Source organism: Artibeus jamaicensis, unplaced genomic scaffold (assembly GCF_021234435.1).
Source record: "Artibeus jamaicensis isolate MK-2021 breed Jamaican fruit bat unplaced genomic scaffold, CSHL_Jam_final contig_887, whole genome shotgun sequence".
Classification (NCBI taxonomy): Eukaryota; Metazoa; Chordata; class Mammalia; order Chiroptera; family Phyllostomidae; genus Artibeus; species Artibeus jamaicensis.
The window spans coordinates 433,710-459,298 of NW_026522003.1; the positions used below are offsets into that span (position 1 = coordinate 433,710).

The 25,589-nt window shown below is 47.4% G+C and overlaps 1 protein-coding gene across 2 annotated transcripts; it reads right to left on the reverse strand.

Moving 5' to 3' along the window:
- Positions 1-5,719: 5,719 nt before the first annotated feature.
- PCK2 (phosphoenolpyruvate carboxykinase 2, mitochondrial) lies at positions 5,720-15,337 on the reverse strand. 2 transcript variants are annotated; one of them, XM_037129402.2, is made up of 10 exons: positions 15,111-15,333; positions 12,790-13,035; positions 12,111-12,295; positions 11,814-12,017; positions 11,267-11,454; positions 10,775-10,937; positions 10,291-10,509; positions 8,459-8,596; positions 8,086-8,181; positions 5,720-7,879 (listed from the first exon to the last, which is right to left on the reverse strand). In XM_037129402.2, exons 1-10 carry the CDS (start codon positions 15,137-15,139, stop codon positions 7,425-7,427), a joined length of 1,923 nt encoding a protein of 640 aa, XP_036985297.1. In that variant the 5' UTR covers positions 15,140-15,333; the 3' UTR covers positions 5,720-7,424. The 2 variants fall into 2 exon arrangements, with proteins under 2 accessions (XP_036985297.1, XP_053510855.1); XM_053654880.1 differs by having other exon boundaries at positions 11,814-12,295; positions 15,111-15,337.
- Positions 15,338-25,589: the final 10,252 nt, after the last annotated feature.

Sequence of the window (25,589 nt, forward strand, 5' to 3'; positions counted from 1 at the left end):
GTCCCCGGGAGGGCGAGGGTGTGGTCAGTCCTTTGGGTGATGACTCCTGGTCTTCAGATTGCTAGACCCGAGTTTATCTCTGGTTACCAGGGCCAGCTTCACGCGCCTGCGATCGTACCCACACTCATTTTACTACTGATAATAGCAATACACTAGAAACAGATATACTACTGTATGAAACGGGATTGGTTAAATAAGTTATGGCCTATGTGGAAGGACACAAATACCGGGTAGATATTAAAATGATAATGTAATTTATTTTTATGCTATGGAAAACTTCAAGTTAACATTGCTAGGTTTTAAAAATGGTGATAGTTCTGGTGGCATATTGTGGTGTAAACAAAAACAATATGCTTTAAATTTTGCATGAAAATACCCAGGTTCTTTATATCATTATATAACAAAATGGAAAAGGCCTTGCATGAATTAGTGATAAAGGTATAGCATGAGCACTGTATTATGATTAATACAACTGGAGCACCTGAGGTTCACGAAAGACAAAAGCTGTTCAATTCATCTTTAAATTTTTTCTTTATTAACTGATTTCAAAGAGAGGAGGGGGGAGAGAGAGAGAGAGAGATCAATTTGTTGTTTCACCCATCCATGCATTCGTTGCTTAATTCTTGTATGTGTCCTGACTGGGAATTGAACCCACAACCTTGGCACATTGGCCCAACACTCTAACCAAGTTACCCAGCCAGGGCATCAAGTCATCTTAATAATGCATTTTTTCATGACCTCTTTCCTCTTCTCCTTGGCCTCTTCTCCATAGCACTTATAAATGCACTTTAAGCTGAGTAAAATCCAAATACAAATCTTTGAAATACAGAATTTGTACATTATCGAATGAACATATAAAAGTCATTAAAATATTTTTTAAAAACCGTGAGGTTTTTATGACTAAAATGAGTCTTAACATCAGTCAAATGCTAAAGAATATAGGACTTCATCTCTGAATCCACTGATTGATTTTTGTATGTAAGATTTTTAAGCCTACGAACCTGATTATGTCACTTGTGACTTATAATACTTTAAAAGTGTATATGACCAGTTATATCTTAGGATGTACTATGTGTTCCATTGAAAGAAAATGGCATTTTTTATTATTACAGTTTACATTCAATATTATTTTGTGTGAGTTTAAGGTGTACAGCACAGTGGTTAGATGATCATATACTTTACAAAATGTTTCCCCCGATATATCCCAACTGGCACCATACATAGTAATTTCAATGTTCCCTACGCTATATTTTATATCCCCATGAGTATTTTGTAACTTCCAATTTGTACTTCTTAGTCCCTTCACTTTTTTTCACCCAATCCTTCAACCTCTACCCCTCTATCAACAGTCTTTTCTGTATCTGAGTCTGTTTCCATTTTGTATGTGTGTTTATTTTATTCTTTAGAGTCCACATGTAAGTGAAATCATTTGTTGTTGTTTTTTAAATTTTATTTATTTCTCTTTAGAGGGGAAGGGAAGGAGAGAGGGAGAGAAATATCAATGTATGGTTGCCTCTCGTGTGTCCCCCACTGGGAACTGGCCTGCAACCCAGGCAATGTGCCCCGACTGGGAATCGAACCACGATACTCTGGTTCGCAGGCCCACAGTACACTGAGCTACACCAGCCAGGGCTTTCATTTGGTATTTTTGTCTTTGATTTCACTTAGTTCTCTAGGCCCATCCATGCTGTTGCAAATGATAAGATTTCATTCTTTTTTTTAGGCCGAGTAACATTCTATTATACATATGTACCACCACTTTTTTATCCACTTTTCTTGTGAGGGACATTTGGTTTGCATTCTTATGTCGGCTATTGTAAATAATGCTGCAGTGAACATACGGGTGCATATGAGTATATTCCTTCAAATTAGTGTTTTGTGTTTCTTCAGCTACATGTTGAAGAGTGGAATCTCTGGGGCATAGGAAGTCCCACTTTTAATTTTTTGACGGCCCTCCATACTATTTTCCGTAGTGGCTGCACCAACTGTAGTCCCACCAGCTGTGCATGGTGGTTCCCTTTTCCCCACATCCTGGCCAGTACTTGTTTCTTCTCTTTCTTTCTTTCTTTTTTTTTTTTAAGATTTTATTCATTTAGTTTTAGAGGGGAAGGGAAGGAGAGAGGAAGAGAAATGTCAGTGTATGGTTGTCTCTTGTATGTCCCCCACTGGGAACACCTGCATATGCCCTAGTCTGGGCACTACCTGGCCTGCAACCCAGGCATGTGCCCTGTCTGGGAATCGAACCGCAATTGTCTGGTTCACAGGCCTGCACTCAATCCAATGAGCTACACCAGCCAGGGCCAGTACTTATTTCTTGATTTGATGATAACCAGTCTCTGACAGGTGTGAGGTGATACTTCATTGTTTTAATTTGTATTTCTCTGGTAATTACTTGAGCATCTTTTCATATATTTATTGGACATCTGTATGTCCTCTTTGGAGAAGAGGTCCTCTTCCTGTTTTTAAAATTGGGTTGTTTGTGGGGTTTTTTTGGTGTTGAGTTGTATGAGTTGTTTATAAATTTTAGATATTAACCTTTTTTCAGATGTATCATTGGCGAATATGTTCTCACATTCAGTAGGTTGTCTTTTTGTTTTGTTAATGGTTTCCTTTGCTGTGTAAAAACTTTTTAGTTTGCTGTAATCCCGTTTGTTTATTTTTCTTTTGTTTCTGTTGCCTGTGGAGATATATCAGAAAAATATTGCTCTGAGAAATGTCCAATATTTTACTCCCTGTGTTTTCTTCTAGGAACTTTATTGTTTCCAGTCTAACATTTAATTCTTGTTTTTGAAGATTTTATTTATTTTAAAGATTTAATTTTAATTTTTATTTTTAGAGGAAGAGTAAGGGAATAAGGGAGAGAGAAAGAGAGAAACATCATGTTAAAGAGAAATATTGAGTGGTGGTATGCACCCTAACACCTGGCCAGCTGAGCCACACGGGTCAGGGCTTAACATTTAAGTCTTTAATCCATCTTGAGTTTATTCTCGTATATGGTGTAAGGAGGTGAGTCTAGTTTAGTTTTTTTTTTTGCATGTATTTGTCCTATTTTCCTAACAGCATTTGCTGAATATACTGTCTTTACCCCATCGTCAAATGGCATTTCTTGAAAAATAACTGTAATTAAGTCGTTTTGATAAACTCTTTTGGTCTTCCCTGTCTTGATTTTGAAATTTGGCGTGTTGCTTGGTGACAGTTTGTAAAATGCTCTTTGTTTGGGCAGCTTCTACTCTCCCCAGCTATACTTAAAGCCACGAGGATGTTTTCTACCTTTAGTACCGGTTTTAGGAACAGTTGTGGTCATTGCTAAGTAAATATCAGCTAGTCTACTTCCTGCCTGACCTGCCTTGGACTGTTTCCTGCTCATTAGCATCTCCACTAGAGGGCGGACTTAGCTAAAAACAGGAGAGAAAAGCAAATTTTTCTTTTCCTCACACTGTCCTCCCTCTCTCCCATGCCAGCTTCCAGCCTGGTGACTACACAGACTCCTGGGACACGTGTACAGCTCCAGGCAACACAAGGGAAAATTCTGAAGTGACTGACGATGTGTTTATACATTATCTTCTTGCAGCGTAAAGGGGGAAGTGTGCCAATTTACCTAGGACTTAAAATATGTTGACAATAAAGCAATTGAGTAATTATGGGATTTCTAAATTTTCATGTCCTGTGTCCTCCTTGAGAACCAGAATTTTCAGTGTGGCAGTCGGATAGGAGGTACACATGTTATATAGAAGAAGTTAAAAAGCCTTGAGTCCTGAGTTTGAATAGGCACTATCAGTATGAACTCATGAGATGTTTTATCTTTCTATCCCTATCCACTGAAAAGGTCTAGACACAATGACCAATTCAGGATCAGTGAATACTCCTGCCACCCATATGTTCAGGATGATTTCCCTACAATTTAGCTGTAATTCCAGATTGGTTCTGAGAGGAGGTTAGTGTAGCTTCCACTTACTCCTCTGCCATCTTGGATCTCTCTCCTGCAATCCATATCTTAAAATACCATCTCACACAGAAACAAACCAGAGATCGGAGAAATGGCTGACTCCAGGTCCGGGACAGAAATGTACAAGATGAGAGTGGAGCAACCTATCATACCAGATAGCGAAGAAGTCAGTAAGCACCATTGGGGTAATGCCAAAAGGACTCAGGAGCCAAGTTCTCATGGCCAAAGATGAGATAATTTGAGCATTAATAAGGATAATTTAATAAACATTATGTTTAGGAGCCCTGGCTGGATAGCTGTTTGTTGGAGCCTTGTCCTGATACACCATGGTTGCAGGTTCTGTCCCCTTCAGGGCACATAAATGGGAATCAACCAGTGAATGCATAAATAAGTGGAACAATAAATTGATGTTTCTCTCTTTCTCTCTGTCCTTCCTTTCCCCTCTCTCTAAAATCAATCAGTAAATAAAAAACAAACAAATAAACAAAACCATTATGTTTAAATCTATGAGTTCGTAATACAGTTTATGTGTATGTATGTGCAACTAACTGGTCACCTTGGGAAGGATAAGAAAACAAATTATTTTGAAGATGGTATGTAAAGAAAAAGAAGCAGTTATCTTACTGTTCCCGTATAAACTTTACCCCAGGGTGGTGAGTAGAAGATAAAGGGAGTGTCCCTTTCTAAAAGTATTCCAACTGTTATGATAGAGCTTAGATATGGCTGCTTTGAAATCCCTAGTAAATTAATGAGTATAAGCATTGAACATCTAGACCTGGATTCTTCAATGGTTAAATTGAGGTAAAAGAAAGAAATGGAGGGGGAATCTGTAGATTGAAAGAGACTTAAAAAGCATATGAAATTTTTGAAAAATGGGCAAGACTAAACTATAATGTCTAGGGGTGCACATTTTAGTGACAAAACTACAGGAAAAAAAAAAGCAAATGATTATGGTACACCGTAGTGTACCATTTATGCCAGGAAGGGGGACTGCGATGGAGATGAACAGATGAACAGGGTGAGGAGGCGTGTGTGTGGCGGGACTACTTTTGGTGTCTGGCAAAGTGCTGTTTCTCTCTAGGTGATAGTTTCAAGGGTATTCCCTTTAGTTTACTAAGCTATAGCTTTGTATGGTTTTTTGGTACCTATTTTATTTTAAAATAAAGGTTAATTAAAATGTCATCAATTTTTCTTGTTTATCTGGATCTATAGGCATGCAGCCCAGTTTTATTCTAATAGACAAAATTTTTTTAACTCTTTTTTGTCTTTAAAAGTTTTTATTTATTTACTTTCAGAGAGAATGGAAAGAAGGGAGAAAGAGATGGAGAGAAACATTGATTGGTTGCCTCTCTCACACCCCCACCTTGGGACCTGGCCTACAATCCAGTCATGCCCCCTGACCAGGAATCAAACCAGCGACTTCGTGGTTCACAAGCTGGCACTCAGTCCACTGAGCCACAACAGCCAGGGCAGACAAAATTATTTTTAAGGTTAACATCTTCACATCACTGTGCATTTCGATATCAGAGAGCCGCCTGGAACCCCAGTTCCCTGCCTCTTTCCTGGAGGGACTTACTTCCAAACTGATTTTCTTTCTCCTCTGAATTTTATTTAAATTGCTCATTTTACTCTTAAACTTCAGTTAGCAATATATAATATAGGCTTATACGGCCTAACCTAATCCATATAGAGTGGAAAGGTGAGGGCGCTAACAAATGTTCAAAGGTCATTCTATGCCAGGCGTAGTTCTGAGTGCCTGCCACCACTGAGTCCTCATTTTTTAAAAAATATTTTATTTGTTTATTTTAGAGAGATGGGAAGGGAGGGAGAAACAGGGAAACATCTATGTGAAAGAGAAAATCCTTGATCAGTTGCCTCTCCCACAACCCTAATCAGGGACCTGACCCTCATCCCAGGCATATGCCCTGACTGGGAATCAAATTTGTGGCCCTTTGGTTTGTGGGATAATGCCCAAACCACTGAGCCACACCAGTCAGGGCATGACTCTTAATCTTAACAACACTATGAGGTATAGGCACATCTGCATTTTACAGATAAACTGAGAGGCACCACTGGCCTGAGTCTACTATGTGTTTAACGTCTGTTATGCTGCCTCTGATCATAATGTTTCAGCCATCACATGCTGTTCATGAAACTGAGGATTTGTCTGCATACTTTTAAGTGCAATGGATTCTATTGCTCACTGTCTTTTTGCATGTGATCCACTCTGACCTTTAGAGCCTTTTCTGCTCTTATACATTGTGGCAGGTTATTAGCTATTTTCTAGAACACTTGGTGTTTCTTCCTGCAGTGTTTTGAGGTACTTCCCAGTAATTCCATCTTGTTCGTTGAAGTTGATTCTCATTTTTCTGGGTACAGACTTCTGTCTTACCCCCCTCAGTTTGTACATTCACTCAGCCTGATCCAGATCACAGGTGAAGTTATCCTCAGCTAATGCCCCTGATTTATCTAAGATTGTCACTCTTTTTGTGGATTCCCACTAAAATTGATTTCAGAGTTTCAGCCAAGGCCTTGCTACTCAAAATATGGCCCCTGGACCAGCAGCATCAGCCTCACCCAGGAGCTGGTAAGAAAAACTGAATCTTTGGGCCACTCCAGACTTGCTGAATTAGAATCTGCATTTTAATAAGATCCCTAAGTGATTCATGTACACTTTTAAGTCTTGAGAAGCATGACATAGGTAATGTCTAAGATCCTTACAGCTCTACAAATCTACATTGCTGTGAGAGACATGTCTCTGCAGTTATCATTTACCCATGGCTCTCCTGTTTACTGTGTGCCCTTCGGTAATTACTTGACCTCTCTTTGCCTTTGTTTCTCCATCTGTAAAATGGTACCTGCCTCAAAAGTTTGTTTTGTAATGTGTTTAGAACAGTGCCTGGTTCACAGAAAGTGCTATCAAAGTGTTAGCTGTCCAACTACTGAATAAGCATTCATGAATACTTTGTGAGTCCCAATTACAGGTCAGCCAGGAGGAACAGTTTTGAGAATTGACAATGGACCCATTTCACTGGAGAATGGGGTTATAGAGGCTTCTGCTAGTTTGAGTGGAAGATCAGTGATTTTAGGCCTGCAGGCTGTACTGAGCAGCTCCCAGAGCCCCCCAGTTTTTAAGACTTCAGGACACAGAGTAGATAGTGCCTTCTCCCAGCAATCGATTCCCACTTAGGTGGCCCAAAGGTAGAGCTATCTGTGGGACACCAGCTACTTGGAGGGGCTGGAAGATCGTGAAATTGGTGTTAGAGGGAAGCCTGTAAAGATAAGTGGGAAATGAAAACACAAATGTTATATAAAATAAACGTGAGTCTTATTGGATAGCATGTGGCCTCAAGTCACCCAGGAGATGCTAGTTATATCAAATTGCTCATAATTTCTGCAACCCTGGCACTCTTCTGTTCCTGGGTAGCAGTGGAGGGTAGGAGTATGCTGTGCTCTCTGGCTAGACTGGAGCCCCAGGTTACATTCTACGCACACGTCCCTCCAGGGCCTCCAGCTCAGTCATCACCTCCTTGGGTAGATCCTGGTTGACCTGCTCTGTCAGGTACCCCCTAATGTCACGAACTTCCTGTTCCCAAAAGTCCTTAGGGATGGAGAAGAGCTGGGTGGTATCGATGGCTCCCAGACCACTGAGATTCAAGGCACCTTCCTTTGGCACTAGCCCGATGGGTGTCTCTCGGGCACTGTCCTCTCCCTCCAGCCGCCGGCAGATCCAGTCTAGCACTCGAGAATTCTCTCCAAAGCCTGGCCACAGGAAGCGGCCCGCCTCATCACGTCGGAACCAGTTGACATGGAAGATGCGGGGCAGTCGGGCCCCCTTGCGCCCCTCCATGCTCAGCCAGTGTTCTAGGTATCGCCCAAAGTTGTAGCCAAAAAAGGGCCGCATGGCAAATGGGTCATGCATGATCACCTTCCCTGGGGAGGGGAGCAGATGTGTTAGGAAAAGAGAAGGGCGCCCAGCAGCCAGCTTGAGGAAGCCATAAAATGTTCATGATTCTAGAATATCCTTGGGGCAGGATGAAAAGGGATGGAGGAGGGGCCGGGCAGGAGGCAGGTGTGGCTCAGGCAGGGAGAGAAGAGGCAATGGGGTACCCGGGAGAGGAGCAACGGAAGGTACGCACCCTTGTGTTCGGCTGCAGCCGTGGACTCAGAGCGCATGGCACTGCCCACAAACACTCCGTGGCGCCAGTTGAAGGCCTCATATACCAGGGGCACTCCTAGAACACCAGTGAATGGGGTCACAGGCAGTCCTTTTTATTGGACTCATCCATCCCTTCTGGTGATTCTGACTCCTAATCTCTTTCTCCTAGGACCTCAGCTATCCCATTTTCAAACCTCATGCCTTCCCCCAGTTTTGCACTCTCCAGGGGAGAGAGCTCTGGAGCATGGCAGTCCAGGCTGAGGGTCCAGGAGCCTTAAGTACAAAAGGGGGATGGGCCCTGATATAGATCCAGATCCTTTACCAAGAAGGCATGGAGCCCACACGATGTTTACCTTTGGGTCGTCGGCCTCCAAAGATGATGGCATCAATAGGGACACCCTCAGGGGCCTCCCAGGCTGGGTCCATGATGGGGCACTGGCGAGCCGGGGCACAAAAGCGAGAGTTGGGATGTGCACAGGGCTCCTTGTCACCTGGCAGAGGAAATACAAATACTATCACTTCCAAGGGCACATCCACCCCTAACACACGTATGCACGCACTCTTGCACAATTTCATTCTGCCTCATCAGCTCCCCGCAGTCTCGTGGTAGGGAGTTGGGAGCTAGAACGTCTCCCCTAAAAGATCAGCTTATTTACCTGTAATGGCACTGCCAGTTGAGATATGTGGGAAGAGTAGGAGAGGAAATGGGGTTAAGTGGGGCACGAATGTTTATGCCGAACTATAGCCATGTGGCATTAGCCAGTGCTCAAAGGAGTGGGGTTTGATGTTGGCATAATTTCCCCCCAGAAGTGATTTCTTTATTTATGGGGTATTATTTAAATAAATACTCAAACCTAAAGCAAAAATTGAGTCTCTCTGGTGAGTATTTTAGACAATTGACCTTTCATCAGCAAATGCAATAAGACAAAAATCTCCTGAGCTATCAAAGTGCAAATAGGAATTGATTTTAAAACTAATAGAATTTTGGTGATTTCCCTGGGTATCCAAAATGGACATGGTGCCTTCTCTGCTGGAGGTTGCTAGTCAGACCTGGTGGGCAAGGGATTCAAAGAGCCAGCACCCTCTGCCTGCTTCCCACCCCCTAGCTCCAGCCTCCCCTCTCAGAGAAGAGACATCCTTGATGTTTCTCTCCTGCACTTTCATCAGCCCCCATTCACGACCCTACCATACAGTGTTATTCTGGGAACTGAAGCTGGGCACAACATGCCCTAGTTATACCCCTGAATCCAGAGATGATGAAAGGGTTGGGGAATTAGCCTGCAGGGAAATATGAAATTTTCTTGGATTTCTCAGTTGGGTAGGAAGGCTGAGGAGAGCTTAATGATGATGTTAGAGAAAAGAAGGGGTGATTAGACGATGAGGGTGACTGCTAGGTCAGCTTGGGGAACGGGAATACAGGCTTCAGTGACCACAAGGCTGCCCTCCCCCACCCTGCTCTTCTTTGCTCCCATCCCTCCCCAGGTCTCTGGGCTCCTGGACTGCTGAAGGCCACTGAAAGCTGAAGGTCAGAGTGTACAGTTGGGGGAGAGGCAGGACTGCAGGCATGGGGAGTATGGACAGGGTTGAGAAACTAACTTCCTGGAGAGGCTAAAGAACTGGTCAGATTCAGTTTGGAAGAGGTTTTAGAGTGTATGTGTTGGAGGGACAGGGGAAGGATGAGGGTAACAATACTGAACTTTAGACAGTAGTTCTTATCCAGAGGGATGGTGGGAACTAAGTGGCAAGAGGAGGGGCACGCTTCCTCCTTTCCTGGTAGGTCAAACTTCATGGATTATGCTTTGAGCCCTATTTCTTCTGTAATAATTTTCAAAACAGCTCTTCCCTTTCCTTTTAAAAAAAATGCCCAGCTTATATTTATTGCGGATTTACAATGTGTTCAGTACTATTATATGCATTTAACCCTTCAACAATCTTATGAGATAGGTGCTACTCCCATTCAACTGATGAGGGAACTGAAGCTCAGGAAGTTAAGCAATTTGGCCAAATCACACAGCCAATAATACCTGGTGGAGTTGGAATATGAACTGAGACCTTTCCTGGGTTTGGAAACTGCAAACATTCACAACTTCCTGTGCTTTCCAGAGGTCCCGGAAGATGGCTGTGGGTGCCATCATCAAGGTGCTGAGCCCTGGCGGATGTGTCCTGACTCCCCTACCCCACATACCAGGTTTCCAGGCCTTGCCCAGCCAGGAGGTGACAGTGACGCCAGGTGGAAGAGGCTGGTCGATGCCCTCCCAGTACACGCCACCGTCGCTGGTCTCAGCCACATTGGTGAAAAGAGTATTACTCTGTATTGTGGCCATGGCATTGGGATTGGTGGTGGCAGAGGTACCGGGGGCCACCCCAAAGAAGCCATTCTCAGGGTTGATGGCCCGGAGTTGACCTGTTAGAAGTGGAGAAAAAGGAAGGACCAACCAGGAAAAGTTGAGGGGTGGGCCAGGGAAGTTCCTGCTCTGCCCCCCTCTGCCGTGAGCTGGACCATAGATCTTATGTAGAAAGGCTTTGTGTCTCTGCCAGGATCTGGGGGAAGGGCAAGGTCAACCGGTCAGGAAAATGTCCTTACTGACAAAGCTCACCATGACAGAGGAGGGGAGGCTGTCATGCTCTGGGAAGAGCCAGAACACGAGTATGATCTGAGGGCCGCTCACCATCACTGTCAAACCTCATCCAGGCGATGTCATCCCCCACACACTCCACTTTCCAGCCCGGCAGTGCTGGTCGCATCATGGCCAGGTTTGTCTTCCCACAGGCACTGGGGAAGGCGGCTGCCACATAGTGCTTCTTCCCTGCAGGGCTGGTGATACCCAGGATCTGAACATTGGGGAAAGGGGGGAATAAGGAGGAGGTCACCAAAGTTCAGGGCACAGTCTGCAAGGGAAAGACAGCTGTGGGTTAACAGCGAGGACAGGTTTAACAGGTTTATTCACTTAACAGGTGCACCACCTTGCCACTGGGCCTGAGGTGGCAGCAAGGGGAAGCCCCCCAACATTCAGCAGCCTGGGGTCAAAGATTCAGGCTTTGGGCAGAGACCCTGCCCACCGCTTGGCACCTGGCAGTCAGTAGGCGAGGCTGAGGCAGAATGGCCAGGCCCCACCACTGCCTTGCCCCCCACAGCTGCCCGATCCTCACCAGGCCCTCACCAGCATGTGCTCTGCTAGCCAGCCCTCATCCCTGGCCAGCCGAGAGGCGATGCGAAGGGCAAAGCACTTCTTGCCCAGCAGGGAGTTGCCACCATAGCCGCTGCCGAAGGAGACGATTTCCCGTTGGTCGGGCACATGGCCAATCAGGGTTTTCTCTGGGTTGCATGGCCACTGGCTCACCGGCTCCCCTGGGGACAATGGGGTCATGGGGCTGCTGGCGGGGCATTAGGTGCTGGGGTATCAGGGGCTGGAGGGATCAAGGGTAAGCAGGAGAGATAACTTGAGAGCAGAGGCAGTATGAATGGGTGGCTGAAGCTGCCCACCTCATAGTATCCAACAGCCCTCACGTCCCTATTCTTAGACATGGATAATTGACTTTCTCAATGTTGTGTAAACTGCTCTGCAAACACAGGCTCACCCCCAGCCCAGACTGCTGGCCTGGATCTGGGGAATTGGGTGTCTCACTGATGAGGATGGGTAGGATTTGGGGTTCTTTCTGAGTGTAAGCAGGCCTCTGCATCCTCTCATGGACAGAGCAGGAGCTCACCTGGCCCAGTCAGAGGCTGGCCCACGGAGTGCAGACACTTGACAAAGTCACCATCTCCCAGGGCCTGAAGCACAGGTGTCCCCAGCCGAGTCATAATACGCATGCTTGCCACCACGTAGGCCGAGTCAGTGAGCTGCACTCCGATGCGGGACAGTGGGGAGCCCACGGGACCCATGCTGAATGGAAGCACATACATGGTTCGGCCTGTGGAGGAAAATGTCACCTGGATGAAGGTGAAGGAAATGTCACCTCTTAATACCCTCAGTGTCCCTGCCTCTGTGTCCCTGCCCTGGTTACCCTGCATGCAGCCTGGAAACCTCTCATCCACAGCTTGCTGGAATTCCACTGGAGACATCCAGTTGCCCAGCTGCCCACGGGCCCCACCGGCCGGGAGGGGCACTGTATCTTGTTGCGAAGGAGTTACAATCACCGTCTTACTCTCTACTCGTGCCACATCCTTGGGGTCTGTGCGGGCCAGCCAGCTGGGAAAGAGAGGATTATTAGGAAGATGGTGGCCAGCAGGCTCCCTTATCCCTAGACCCACTCTTTCAAGTCCAACTTTGACTCTGGGTCTCCTGTTTTTCCCATGCCTGCACACCTCAGTCACTGCTGCCAGATTTCGCCCCATGTAAGGGGACACATGTAGGCACACTGATGTTACCGTGGGCTTGGCCCAGGCCCATGTTTAGTTATGTAGTTCCCTTGGTCTCCAGCCCTCTAAAGACCTCTTCTCCTGGCAAAAACTCCCTGAATTTGAGAGAAAAAAATGAAAAAAGTTTCTATTTGTACTTGCTTCTTCACGTAACATAAAAACGCATGCCACTCCTAGTAATTCCTGACTGTTTCTTCTAAAACTCCCATTCTTGCTCATTCCATTGAGACGGCCTGGTTAAATCTGATTTTGTCTTCATAAAGACAAAGTGGCCTCAGTCCAAGCAGCTGCCCCATATGCACGGTCGCTGGGCTCAGGGCTTACCAGTTATTGTACTTAGGGAGCTTTCGGATGAGACCCTGCTGCTGCAGCAGGTTCAGTGTGGCAGTGTTCTCGGCCTCAGTCCCATCACAGATGTGGATGCCTTCTGGTTGGCACAGGCGCGCACTGCGCTCCACAAAGTCTCGAACCCCAGCAGGCAGCTGGCCCAGGTCTCCACTGAGTACTCGCAGGGTCTGGATGCTGCGCCGTGAGGACCAGCCACAGGGGCTCAGCCCATGCCAGCTAAGCCTGTGGGAGAAGAAAACAGATAATGAGCCAGGTGTTCTCACAGAGGATGGGCAAGTCAGGTGGACAGGAAGCTGGGGCTGCTAGGGAGTGTGCAGAAGCAGGGCTGGAGGTGTGTGGGACGGGTTCAGGCCACGTGTAACTTGTGGCCTTTGGGAGGCTTAGTGAGGGTGTCTCCTGGTCAGCAAGGGGCAGGTATTGCCATATGGTCGTGAAGGCTGTGTAGAAGTGTATGTGTGTGTAAGCATGCTGCTGTTATTGCAGGCCTAGTCCATGCCCATGTTTAACTAGGTTTGGTCACTGTTTAGAAATGAACAGTTGCCCTATGGTCCAAGTGTAAATAAACTGCCTAGGTGTCAGCTTCATGTGTCTGGTGTTAGAAGCTTTAATCCTTGTTCTTTCCATTCTCAAGTCTAGTTTTTATAAGTTAAAAAGGCAGCTATTTTTACTTATTTATTTTCTTCTGGCGTGTATGCTGTGAGACTATGAAAACCTCATGCAAAGAACCTGTTCTTTGAGATAGTAGTCCCAGGTTTCTAGATTAGGATTCTTGCACAGAGAGTGGGTGATCCACTATTAGGTTTCAGGCATCAGACCTGCTGCAGCCCACCTGGTCCAAAAGTAGTGCAAAAATGTTGCTCTTGGGTAGGTACTTTTGAACCGTGTGAAAGGCTGACTATTGGGAAATGTCACTGGCTGGGGTTCATATCCTGACTCCCAGGAGGGCAGGGTCCCTGTTGGCTGTCCCTTCACACCCCTGGGAGAAGGAGAAGCAGGGTCTGCTCTGATTGTCCTGGACCTGGAGTGGAGTGAGCCAGAAAGACCAAAGGCCAGGAGAGGGAAGTTGCCCTCCTCCTGTTCCAGGGAGGCATAGGAAAATGTGCCCCACACACCTAGGACCACATAATTGTATTTTCCAGACTCTCTTTCCTAGAGGACACATGCCCACAGAACTTTGGGTGTTGGTGGTAGGGTACAATAGCAGACTGCAGGAAGCTCAAATTCAGAGAGGGTATAAGCCTGGGAAGGGAGAAAGTTGAGATCATGGATGTGGGATCTGGAGCCTGGCTGGAGCGGGAACTGGGGTGTGTTCCCCCTGGGCCAGGTGAGATGGAAACCCAGTGTGGTCCCAGGGCTGAGGAGGAGGGCACCTGGGACCTGGGTATTCCCTGAACACTAACTTTAAAGGTACATGGTCTTGGGGAGAGCTTCTCTCTGGAGGGAGCCTGGCTCAGGAAGTCTCTGGTGAAGCTCCACCACTCCACCACTGCCCTCTAGCCCCTTAAGTGCAACCTTCTCCTTTTCCTCAGCTCCAGAGGCCACCTACGAGGGCTGGACGATTGGAACCAGCAGGGGAGCGATACAGGGTCAACTCATATTCTGGGACAAAACCAGGGGAAAAGGGAAGCTACAAAAGTAAGACAGGAAGCTGTGAAAAGGGGGAGAAGGTGGACAAACAGGGCCTAGATGCTCCCGCTTTGGACAGGCGACAAAAGCAGTTGTATAATGACTGAAAGCAACTTGGCTCCTTCCTCTGCTTCCCTTCTTCCCCTAGCCCCAGGTCCCTCTGACTGTCAGGCTTCCCGCCAGATACAAGTAGGAGGGAGGATGGGGAATGGATGTTTACATTCTACCTTGGTTAGGGACCTCTGAGCTCATTTCCCAGGGCCCGTGCATCCTTGACTCTAGGGCCCTACTGCTCCTCATTGCAACCTGTGGAACAAGAGTTACGTCTAAAAAGGAAAGAGGAAAGACTCGGCTACCGGGCTCAGTGGGGGTGAGTGAGGAGGTGGAAGGAAGTTCTGCGAATGGCAGACAGAGGCCACGCGGTTAGAGACCAGCAGAGTAGGGAGGGGTAGGAGGGGACGGAAACCGTGAGACCCGAAGCGGCCACCCCTGATCTCTGGCGAGACGCGAGGCCCGAGAGGTTCGGGGTCGAGAAACACTTGCCCCCCTCCACGCTGCCTCATCTGATGGGAAGCCAGGCTGAGGCGGACGAGCAGGAGGGCGCAACCCGCAGCCCGGAGGGTGCGAGCCCCGCGGAAGGTGTGGGTCGGCCCGGGGCTGGGGTCACTCACCGCAGGCCGGGGCGGTACACAGCGGCCATGGCACCTGGGCGGGGGCTGCGGGGTGGCCACGGGAACGGACCGGAGCAGGGGAGAGATGGAAGGTGGGTGAAGGGAATGCGGCGAAGCTTGAGGGAGCTAAGACTGGGCGGGAGGCGCTTAAAACGAAGGCGAGTGGGCGGGTGAATGGGCGGGACCTAGCAGGGCCGCAGCGACCCTCTTTCTACCATGCCAGTGGGCCAGTTCTCGGAGTCCTAGGGCTCCAAGTCCCAAGCCCGCCAAGCCGCCGCCCCACCCCCTGCACCCTCACTAACCCCCAAGCCCACCTCTGCCTTTGAGGGACTGGGTCCTCTCCTCTAGGCCCCGCCCCCGCCCCGCCCCTTCCCCGCCCACTGCACATGATGTAACTTTGAGGACTCTTGCCCCGGGTGGGCAGTGACTAAAGACCTTAGGTGGCAAACAAGCTAGGAACGTCGAGCGAGGACTGGGGCGGGAGTCGGCGGGGCCTCAAAATCTAGTCGTGGGAATTGGATATATTGCCTTTCCCCTTATTCCTAGGGACTCGGCACTCTGAGCCCCAGGCTCTTCTGATTTGCAGGGCCCCAGTGCTAAGTTCCCCTCACACCCCAGTTCCCAGATCCTCGTTTCTTCTCCAACCTTGAGGGCTCCCTTTTGCCTCACCATCAAACAGTGATGTTTCCGTGCTCCAGTCTTCTTTGGGCCTCTGATCTAGTCTTTTTCTTTTCTTTTTCCTTTTCTTCCTTCCCTTCCCTTTCCTTCCCTCTTTCCTTTTTTGAGAAAGGGGAAGTGAGGGAGGAAGAGAGGTTGAGAAATATCAATGTGAGAGAGAAACATCTATTAGTTGCCTCTTATATGCGGCCCCCCACCCCCCGGGGGGTGGGTAGGGGGAGCGGCACAACCTAAGCATGTGCCCTGACTGGGAATCAAATGGGCGACCTTTCACTTTCTAAGATGATGTCCAACCAACTGGGCCCCACTGGTCAGTGCTGACCCGGTCATTTTTCCGCATTCCCCTGGGCAATCATCTGCCCCACTCAATCACCATCATAAAGTCCTCAGGTAATTTCTCAATTTATGTCTCCATCCAGACATTTCTCTTCAACTTGAGGCCACTGGGTATCACCCCAAATGCCACAGCATCTCAAACTCAGCGTGTCTCTGGGAGGCATCTGCTCAGCCTCCACTCTGCCTTTTTGGTAATAGCACCCTGCTGTTCCTTCTCAGTCTGTGTGGTCGTGTGTGTCTACTGGGGGTAGGTTCTCAGCTTGACCAATCTGTGTGTTCCTTGCTCTGACCTCAGCAATTGGGAATGTTCAGGAATGGGCATGAGGTCTCTCGTCCTGCTGGGTTTGCTGAGCTGGTAGGCTGTAAATCTGGAGCTTCCAGGTGTCAGCTTAGTACTGCAAAGCAGGAAGCTGCTTGAGACAGAAGCCAGCCCTGACAACACAGAGCAGAGGGATAGAGAGAAACAGATTTGTGATTTCAGTTATAGGAGTCAATCAATTTCTTTTCTTGCTCAAGCTTTAAGTGGATTTCTGCCATCTGCAACAGAAATGATCTTCATTCGAAGATTTCTCAGAGTTCTGTGCTGGAACACAGTGAGACGAAGAGAGCTGGCCTTCAGCCTTGGGCTTGCTGCTGGCCCTCCTCTCTTCCACCCTGGCCCCACCCTGCACTCAACCCCAGGTGTATGCATTTGGGACTCATCCGTCCAGTCCCAACGTCCAAACTCTGTCCACATCTACCCCACAGCAAACAGCAACCTATTTTCACCTTTGGCCTTAAAGGTGTGCACACTGGTGGACTGGTCAACCTACCGAAGGTCATCATCTTTTCCACAATCCTGCACCTTCTCTCATGGTTCCCTATCTCAGCCAATGGCTCCACCACCTCCTCAGTTTCCCCAGAGGAATTTGAATCGGTCTAAATTCCTTTTTTATCCTCCATGGCCAATCAGACAACAGCACCTTTGGATCTGTACCTCACAATTATCTCTCAAATCTGTGTCTATCCCCATAGCCACTGTCTTACTTAGTTCAGGCTTATCTCTCACCTGGTTTCAGGTGATTGCTCCCAAGCCACCCCTCGCCACCTGCCTCTCCAAATGCTACCCTCTTTCCTTCCCACCAAGTTACCCTCCAAACTCTGCACTTAAAGTCACGTGGAGAGGCATGTTTGTGGTGTTTATGGTGTAGACCCTAGGTGCCATGCTCTGTGCCAGAAGCTTTACATGTATAATCTCACTCAGTTTCACAACAACCTTATTACAGATACTGAGGCTTAGAGAGGTTAAGCCCTTTGATTGAAGTCACAAGGCTGGTCAGGTTGAGAAATGGTGTCTGAATCCAAGTCTGACTCTAATTGCCAAGTAGTTCCCCACCCCCCTCAGTCCTATATTGTCCCCTTGGGTTATGATTTTAAAAAATGAGAACAAGAAGCTGGAACTTCCGCCAAGATGGAGGCGTAGGTGGAAACACTGTACCTCCTCACACAACCAAGTTTAAAAACAACTCCCCTGGCTGGTGTAGCTCAGTGGATTGAGCGCAGGCCTGGGAACTAGACGATCGAGGTTCGATTCCCAGTCAGGGCACACACCTGGGTTGCAGGCCAGTTCCCAGCAGGGGACTCATAAGAGGCAACCGTACATTGATATTTCCTTCCTTCTCTACTTCTCTTCCCCTCTAAAGATAGATAAATAAAATCTTTTTTAAAAACCCAAAGTTTTAGCAACAAAAATGCAGCCAACCATAGAAAATTAAACTATACGGAAGTCTGACAACAATGAACCATTCAGCCAAACCAGTAAGAGGGACAGAGCCAGCAGCTGAGCGGGGTCGGGCAGGAAAGATCCATCAGACCCAACCAGGAGCACGACCCAGGCGCACCGGCAGCCGTGGGTTATCCCAGGTGTGAAGTAGTGGGTGGACCCTCTGAGGGGTGACCATGGTCACACATTTGCGCACAGATAAACCAGTGAAGGAGCGAGAAGTGAGACGGATCACACAGACCCCAGTGGCCAGAAGCGGCAGAGGGGACCGCTATTGTCCCTCTCTGACCCCGCCCCCACATACAAGTGTCACAAACCAGTGACCTGGGTGGCCCCTCTCTGACCATGCCCCCACATACAGCATCACAAACCAGTGACCTGGGTAGCCCCGCCCTGGTAAACAACTAATGCTTCAATCCTCATACGTAACAGGCACGAACAGATCAAAACATGGCTCAAGAACAACTCAGAGCCCCAGAACCGATAAATCTAAGTGATGAAGAAATAGCCAAACTTTCGGATGCACAGTTCAAAACTGTGGTGATCAGGGTGTTTACAGAACTGGTTGATTTAGTCACAAATTAGAGGAACATATGAAGGCTAAACTAATGGAAATGAAGGGAAATGCACAGGAAACCAATAGTAATGGAAAGGAAACTGGGACTCAAATCAAAGGAGTGGATCAGAAGGAAGAAAAAATAACCAAACAGAAAAGGATGAAGAGCCCTGGCTGGTGTAGCTCAGTGGATTGAGCTCGGGCCTGGGAACCAAGCAACCACGGTTCGATTCCCAGTCAGGGCACATGCCTGGGTTGCAGGCCAGTTCTCTCCCTCTCTCCTTCCTTTCCCCTCTAAAGATAAATAAATAAAATCTTAAAAAAAAAAAGAAAAGGATGAAGAAACAAGAATTCAAAAAAATGAGGAGAGGCTTAGGAACCTTCAGGACATCTTTAAACGTTCCAACATCCGAATTATAGGGGTACCAGAAGGGGGAAAGGAACAGCCACCAGTGGAAAATGTATCTGAACAAATAATAAAAAAGAACTTCCCCAATCTGGCAAAGGAAATAGACTTCCAGGAAGTCCAGGAAGCTCAGAGAGTCCCAAAGAAGTTGGACCAAAGAAGGAACACACCAAGGCACATCATCATTACATTAGCCAAGATTAAAATGAAGGAGAGAATCCTAGAAGCAGCAAGAGATAAGGGGACAGTCACCTACAAAGGAGTTCTCATCAGACTGTCCGCTGATTTCTCAAAAGAGACCTTGCAGGCAAGAAGGGGCTGGAAAGAGGTATTCCAAGTCATGAAACCCAAAGACCTACATCCAAGATTGCTCTATCCAGCAAAGCTTTCATTTAGATGGAAGGACAGATAAAGTGCTTCTCAGATAAGGTCAAGTTCAAGGAGTTCATCATCACCAAGCCCTTATTATATGAAATGTTAAAGGGACTTATCGAAGAAAAAGAAGATAAAAAATATGAACAGTGAAAGGACAGCAAACTCACAGTTATTAAGAACCACACCTAAAACAAAAGCAAACTAAGAGGACGGTTAGATCAGGAGCGGAACCATAGAAATGAAGATCACATGGAGGGTTAGCAACAGGGGAGTGGGAGGAGGAGAAGGGGGGAGAAGGTACAGAAAATAAGTAGCATAGATGGTAGGTAGAAAATAGGGGGAGGGCAAGAATAGTAGGGGAAATATAGAATCTAAAGAACCTGAGACACACACGTGGTCATAAACTAAAGGGGGTGAATGGTGGGGGAGGGGGTGTGCAGGGTGGAGAGGAATGAAGGGGGGAATAGAACAACTGTAATGGCATAATCAATAAAATATATTAAAAATATATTTAAAAAGTGAGAACATACCACTCCAAGGCTTAAAAATTCCTTCAAGGCTTCCTTCCTATCACATGGCAACTGATGTCCTTTATAATCTGTTTCCTATTTATCCAATGTTATCACACCTCCTCCTTACTTCCCACCTTCCTCCTCCATACAGGACTCTGCAGTTTCCAGAGCACTTCTGTGAACACTTTCTGCCCCTCAGACTTAAATTAAACATCACCTCCTACATGAAGTCAGTTTGCCCCTTAGAATTAACATCTATATCTCATCTCTGTTGTTCTATACTGTGCACATAACTTACAGTTTTGTGAGTACTTAACTTATAGTCAGAGTATTCACTCCTTGAAAGAAAGAACCAAATTTTAGTCTTGGTTTTTATCCTAGCTCCCAACAGAATCTGGCCTATAATAGGCACTTAATAAATGTTAGTTGAATAAAAGAATGAACGAGTCCCACATTCTGAATCCTCCCCATTCCTTACTTTTGTAATTTTAGGCAGACCGAACTAGGGGCTCCTATGAAGATTTCTTTGCACTGCTGATGCCCCTTTAGCCACACACTTTTGTTCAGTTCTCTGGCCCTGCCAGCTGGCCCAGTGTCCACTGTATACCAGCAGGGGGCAGGGTGTGATCAGCCCTGCTTGTGTCTGTGTTTTCTTCTTCCCAGGGCCTTGGGGGCAGGGGTGGAGGGATGTCGGATGGCTCACACACCCCTTGTGGTGGATGCTGTGGTGTGCTGCTCAGATGCCCACTTCAGGCCCAGATGTTCAGCATCCCAGCCACTGAGTGTTGGCTCCTGATAGCTCACAGCTGAATGTTTCCCTGAGAACTGCCTATGCCTGAGGAGAACTGCATTGTCAAATGCAATGCCCCTTTCCTGGGATAACAAGTACCCAACGACTGGTTGATGTAGGGGTTCAAAGGCCTGGTCCCCTTGTCTCAGTTTGAAACAACTCCGAAGGTCCATCCCGGCACCAGAGCTCCTACGGAATCAGCTGAAGTCCCCTCTGTTGCAATTGCAATGCATTTCAACTTTTCCCTCCTTCTAGTCCTGCTTCTGTCACTCCCTTTGAAAATCTTCCTAAATAAACCATCTGTATACAAGTTTCAGTCTCAGAGTTTGTTTCCAGCTTAAGATATTCCCCAAACTCAAGTTGGATACTGCATTGCCCTCTTACCTGACTGTGACTCCATTTTTGCCCTTCTCCACACTAGATCCAAAGCAATCTTCTAAAATCATCTGATCATGTCACGTCTCCACTGAAAACTCTTCAGTAGCTTCTCACTGCTTTTATTTATTTATTTATTTATTTATTTATTTATTTATTTATTTATTTATTTTTAAAGCTTTTTAAAAAAAAGATTTTATTTATTTATCTTTAAAGGGGAAGACAAGGAGAAAGGGAGAGAAACATCAATGTATGGTTGCCTCTCATGCGTCCCCTGCTGGGAACTGGCCTGCAACCTAGGCATGTGCCCCAGCTGGGAACTGAACCGTGACCCCTTGGTTCACAGGCCCCTGCTCAATCTACTGAGCCACACCAGCCAGGGCTATTTTTAAAGCTTTTATTTACTTACTTTTAGAGAAAGGGGAAGGGAGCGAGAAAGAGAGGGAGAGAAACATGCAAGAGATACATTGATCAGGTGCCTCTCACACGCACGCAACTGGGGACCCGGCCCACAACCCAGGCCTGTGCTCTGACTGCATATCAAACCAGTGACCTTTTGATTCACAGACCAGCACTCAATCCACTGAGCCACACCAGCCAGGGCAATATTTACTTATCTATTTAGAGAATTTTTATATGAATGTATTTGATCCAAATTGATGATGTATATACCAGGGAGCAAGATCTCAAATGCTCCCAGCTTCTCACTGCTCTTAGAACAAAGCCCGCATCCTAATCATGGCCCAGAAGGCTCTGTATAATCTGGCACCAGCAGGCCTGCTGCCTCGCCTGCCACCATTCTTCTCACCTTTCCCGGTTTCTACTCTTTGGCCCTATTGGTCTTTTTCAGTTTCTTGAACATGTCCACCTCTATCCTGCCCAGAGCCTTTGCATATATCCTCCGCACAGCTTGCAATCCCCACCTTCTCCACATGTCCAGGGATGGTCACTTTTCACTCACCTGACCAGTCTCAGTTTAACATGACTGTCTTCAGCAAGCTGTCCCCACTATGCCACCCCATCCCGTGCCCCCACATTAGATTAGGTCTTCAGGGAATAAATCTCGTAGCACCTGCTCTTCTCCTTCACAGCCCTCACCTCAGTCACAGTGGTCTGTTTTCAGGTAGGCCCCCGTCCCTAACATGTTGGGCCTGGGGCAAGACTACAGATAGAGGCTCACAAACCTTGTGTTTAAATATTTAAAATGAATTAACTCAAGCTAACAAACTGTTAAATATGTCCTATACTTCTTCCTTGACAAACATATCCGTGATGGTCTGGAATCTGGTTCAGGTTTAGATTTTATTGGGTGTCCTCGGGATCTGACAGTACAATGTGGTGGTATGGGAAGAGCCAGCTTTGGGCCACGACCCCTGACGCCATCTCGTACTGCGAGGGGCATCGAGTTCATGTATGTGGACCTGCCTGCCTACACATCCCATTGTGTCCACAGCCTCCTGCAAACAGCCACCCCTTGGCCACCCGTTGTGCCTAGGGATGTGGATACAGGTAGTATGGTCTACCCGTGGGTGGGCAAACCCGGGGAAGAGGTCAGTTTGGGCCCTAGAAATGGGCTTGGGGTCCTCGGGGCAGGGAATTCCTAGGTATCTGGAGTGTGGTCCAGAAGAGGATTGGGGGTGTGGGCACCGGAAGCCTGGATACCACACTCCGTGGGACACAGCTGGAACAGGACCAGAATGGAACCTCTCAAAGCACAGGGCCCAAGGTGGGGGCCACCAATATAATGACGTTTCGTCAGTCTGTAAGCTCCATGAAGGTAGGGCTGGTGTCAGTCTGATTTACTGAGGTCTACTTAATGCTCAGCACAGTGCCCGAGGTGGAGTAGGTGTTTAACAATATTCGTCAAATGAGAATGTGAGAGGTAGGCTGTGAAGAGAGGTGAGGATTCGGATCCATTAGTGAAGATCTTCGATACCAAAAGCCAGAAGTAGGGGTGAGAATAAATCTTACGGGGCTCCAAAAATGGATGCAGGACAGAGGAGATAGTGACAGCATCCTAGGTTACTGGCTCTGACTCTTCTCTTGTGTTTCCTCTTTGTTTTCTCCTGCACTGCTCCAGGCCCTTTCTCTCAATCCCTATCTTTCTAACTTTTGGTCTTTTGGCCACTGCTTTTTACTGGTGACCTGACCATCTACCTGTTTGTTCTCCTGTATTCGTTTTAGCTCTTAGTCCTCAATGATACTATCCTTTGATTCTTTCTTCTACTTTTGCTCTTCTAGTCCTTTCCTCCCATCACTTGTTACTCTTAGTCCCTCCTTGGCCTCCTCCCAGAAGCTTTCCTCTCCTTTTAGTTCCCCGTGGCCCTCTGCCCATCTCTTCCATGTGCCTATGTCCCCTTGTCTCCCTCAGTCTAGATCCCTGGGGAGCCCCTCACTTTATCTGCTCTCTGTCCCAGGTCTGTATCCATTACCTCCTGGTCTAAGTATTTCTGTCTCCCTTCCTCTGTTCTGTCATTCCTACAGTCCACTTGGCTTCATCTTTTTCACCCCCATGTTTTGGGGGGGGTTAGATTTTATTTATTTTTAGAAAGAGGGCAAGGGTGGGAGAAAGAGAGGGTTAGAAATATCAACATGTGGCTACCTCTTAGGTGCCCCCTACTTGGGACCTGGCCTGCAACCCAGGCATGTGCCGGGACCAGGAATTGAACCTCGACCCCCTGGTTCAAAGGCTGGCACCCAATCCACTGAGCCACACCGGCCAGGGCTTTATCCCCATGTTTTTTTTGTCCCCAGATGTGCATGGGCCAGTTAGTGTCAGCATGCATCCCTTCCCTTCCCCACAGAGAAACCATTAACCACCTCCTGGGTCCCTAATGGTGGCCACAGCCTCCCCTTTCCATGTCCTTTGTCCTTTTCCCTGGCCCAGCCCTCAGCTCCCAGACTCCTTTCCCTGGTCAGTGGCACCTGGTCTGAGGCCCCAGCAGCTCAGCCTATCTGAGAGTAGAGTATTTAGTCTGGCTCCATTAGCCCATTAGTAGCTTAGCCCTCCCACCTCTCCTCTGAGCCCTCCAGTAAACAAGAGGATCAGTGCAGACCTGACAGCTGCTGGGGGTGGGGAGTGGGGCAAGTGTCTGGCCAGGCCAGAGCCGGCATAACAAAGGGGGCTACATTCAACCCTTCCTATTCCTTCTTCAACCAGGGAAATTCTGGGGTCTCTTTCCTGCCTTAGGGCTCCATACCATGGGCGTGTGTACTTGGTTCTCTGTCTCTAGGATCCCTGGTCCCTTTATGTGGCTTTGTTGTCAGGCCTCAGGCTTTTTGGTTCTTCCACAAAACAGCACGAGATCCAGGCAATCTCACTGAGAAGCCTTTCTTCTGGAAAGATGGTCATGGTCTCTGCGCCACAAAATGGGGGCCAGGTGTGGGAAGAGAAAGTTGTCATCTGATCTATGTCTTCTTACATGTAGAGAACGTGGCAGGGGAGACCACACACACACACACGCAGCACCAAGGGAAGCTGAGTTCATGGTACGCATTCTGTAGACCAGTGGTTCTCAAACTTCTGTGTTCTCAGAATTGCCCAGAGTGCTTATTAAGACACATATTTTTGGGCCTCCACCCCCAGAGTTTCTCATTCAGTGGATGTGAGGCGATGCGAGAGAATTTGGATTTCTGACAAGCTCCCAGGTGATGCTGTCGATCTGGGGACCACACTTTCAGAACCACTGTCTTAAATCATATGAATCTCCCACCTTTTTACCTAAGGCTGGGTTAGTTTTAATTTTAATTTTTAAAAAGATTTTATTTCTTTGTGTTTAGAGAGAGAGAAAGAAAGGGAGAGAAACATGATGTGTGAGAGATACATCGATCAGGTGCCTTTCTCATGCTCCCGACTGGGGACCTGGCCCACAACCCAGGCATGTGTTCTGACTGGGAATCAAACCCGCAACCTTTTTCTTCACAGGCTGGCACTCAATCCACTGAACCACTCCAGCCAGGGCTTTTATTTTTTTCCTTTAAGATTTTATTTATTTATTTAGGTTAATTTTTATAAATGATAATCACTGGGGCTGATGGACACCCACGTCTCTCTCTGGGCTGGGAAAGAGGATCTGTTAACCCCATAGGAGCGTTTGGGCGTCCTCAGAAGGCAGCGCACAGCTCTTAGCTCTTGGAGTTCTGTTCCAATACAGACCCTATTTAAACAGCTTCAGACAGGTTTAAACATCTCCCTGGCTAATTCCTAGTATCCCTGTTTCCACTTCTACTCAGGGATGATAGCTCTAAGAGGTGTTAGGGGATTAGGCTGAAAATGTAGGTCATCCACCAGCCATCTGGGAACCAGGACGAGTGAGAGACGAAGCGAGTGGGACAGAGATGTACACAGGGAAGAGAGGGAAGGAAGCAGAGGGCATATGGGGGCATTTACAAAAGTCTTAGATGGATTGGTGGTGATTAGATTCCAGTGTCTCACTGTGGCCTAGAAGGAAGGGGCAGAATTTCCCTTTCTCCCTTTTCCTGCTCCCTCTCCTAGGCTGGGCTGCCTGTCTCGGGGCTGGGTCAGCAGGATTGGGAGAGACTGAGATTGGATGGTAGAGTCCTGCAGATTCATCATGGAGAAGATGGCTTCTCTCTCTGATGGGATAGCTATTAGGATCATGAGGCCAGATACAGTGGGCACGAGGCAGGGGGCAGAGATGTGAGGATTTCTGAAAACAGGGTACACAC

Bases quoted from the DNA above. Each gene is read 5' to 3' on its own strand.
- PCK2 (XM_053654880.1), bottom strand. From the start codon at position 15,139: ATGGCCGCTGTGTACCGCCCCGGCCTGCG. The intron at 10,510-10,774 runs GTGAGCGGCCCT...CACTTCTAACAG, and splicing joins GATGAGGTTTGACAGTGATG to GTCAACTCCGGGCCATCAAC. The intron at 8,182-8,458 runs GTAAACATCGTG...CTGGTGTTCTAG, and splicing joins TGGAGGCCGACGACCCAAAG to GAGTGCCCCTGGTATATGAG.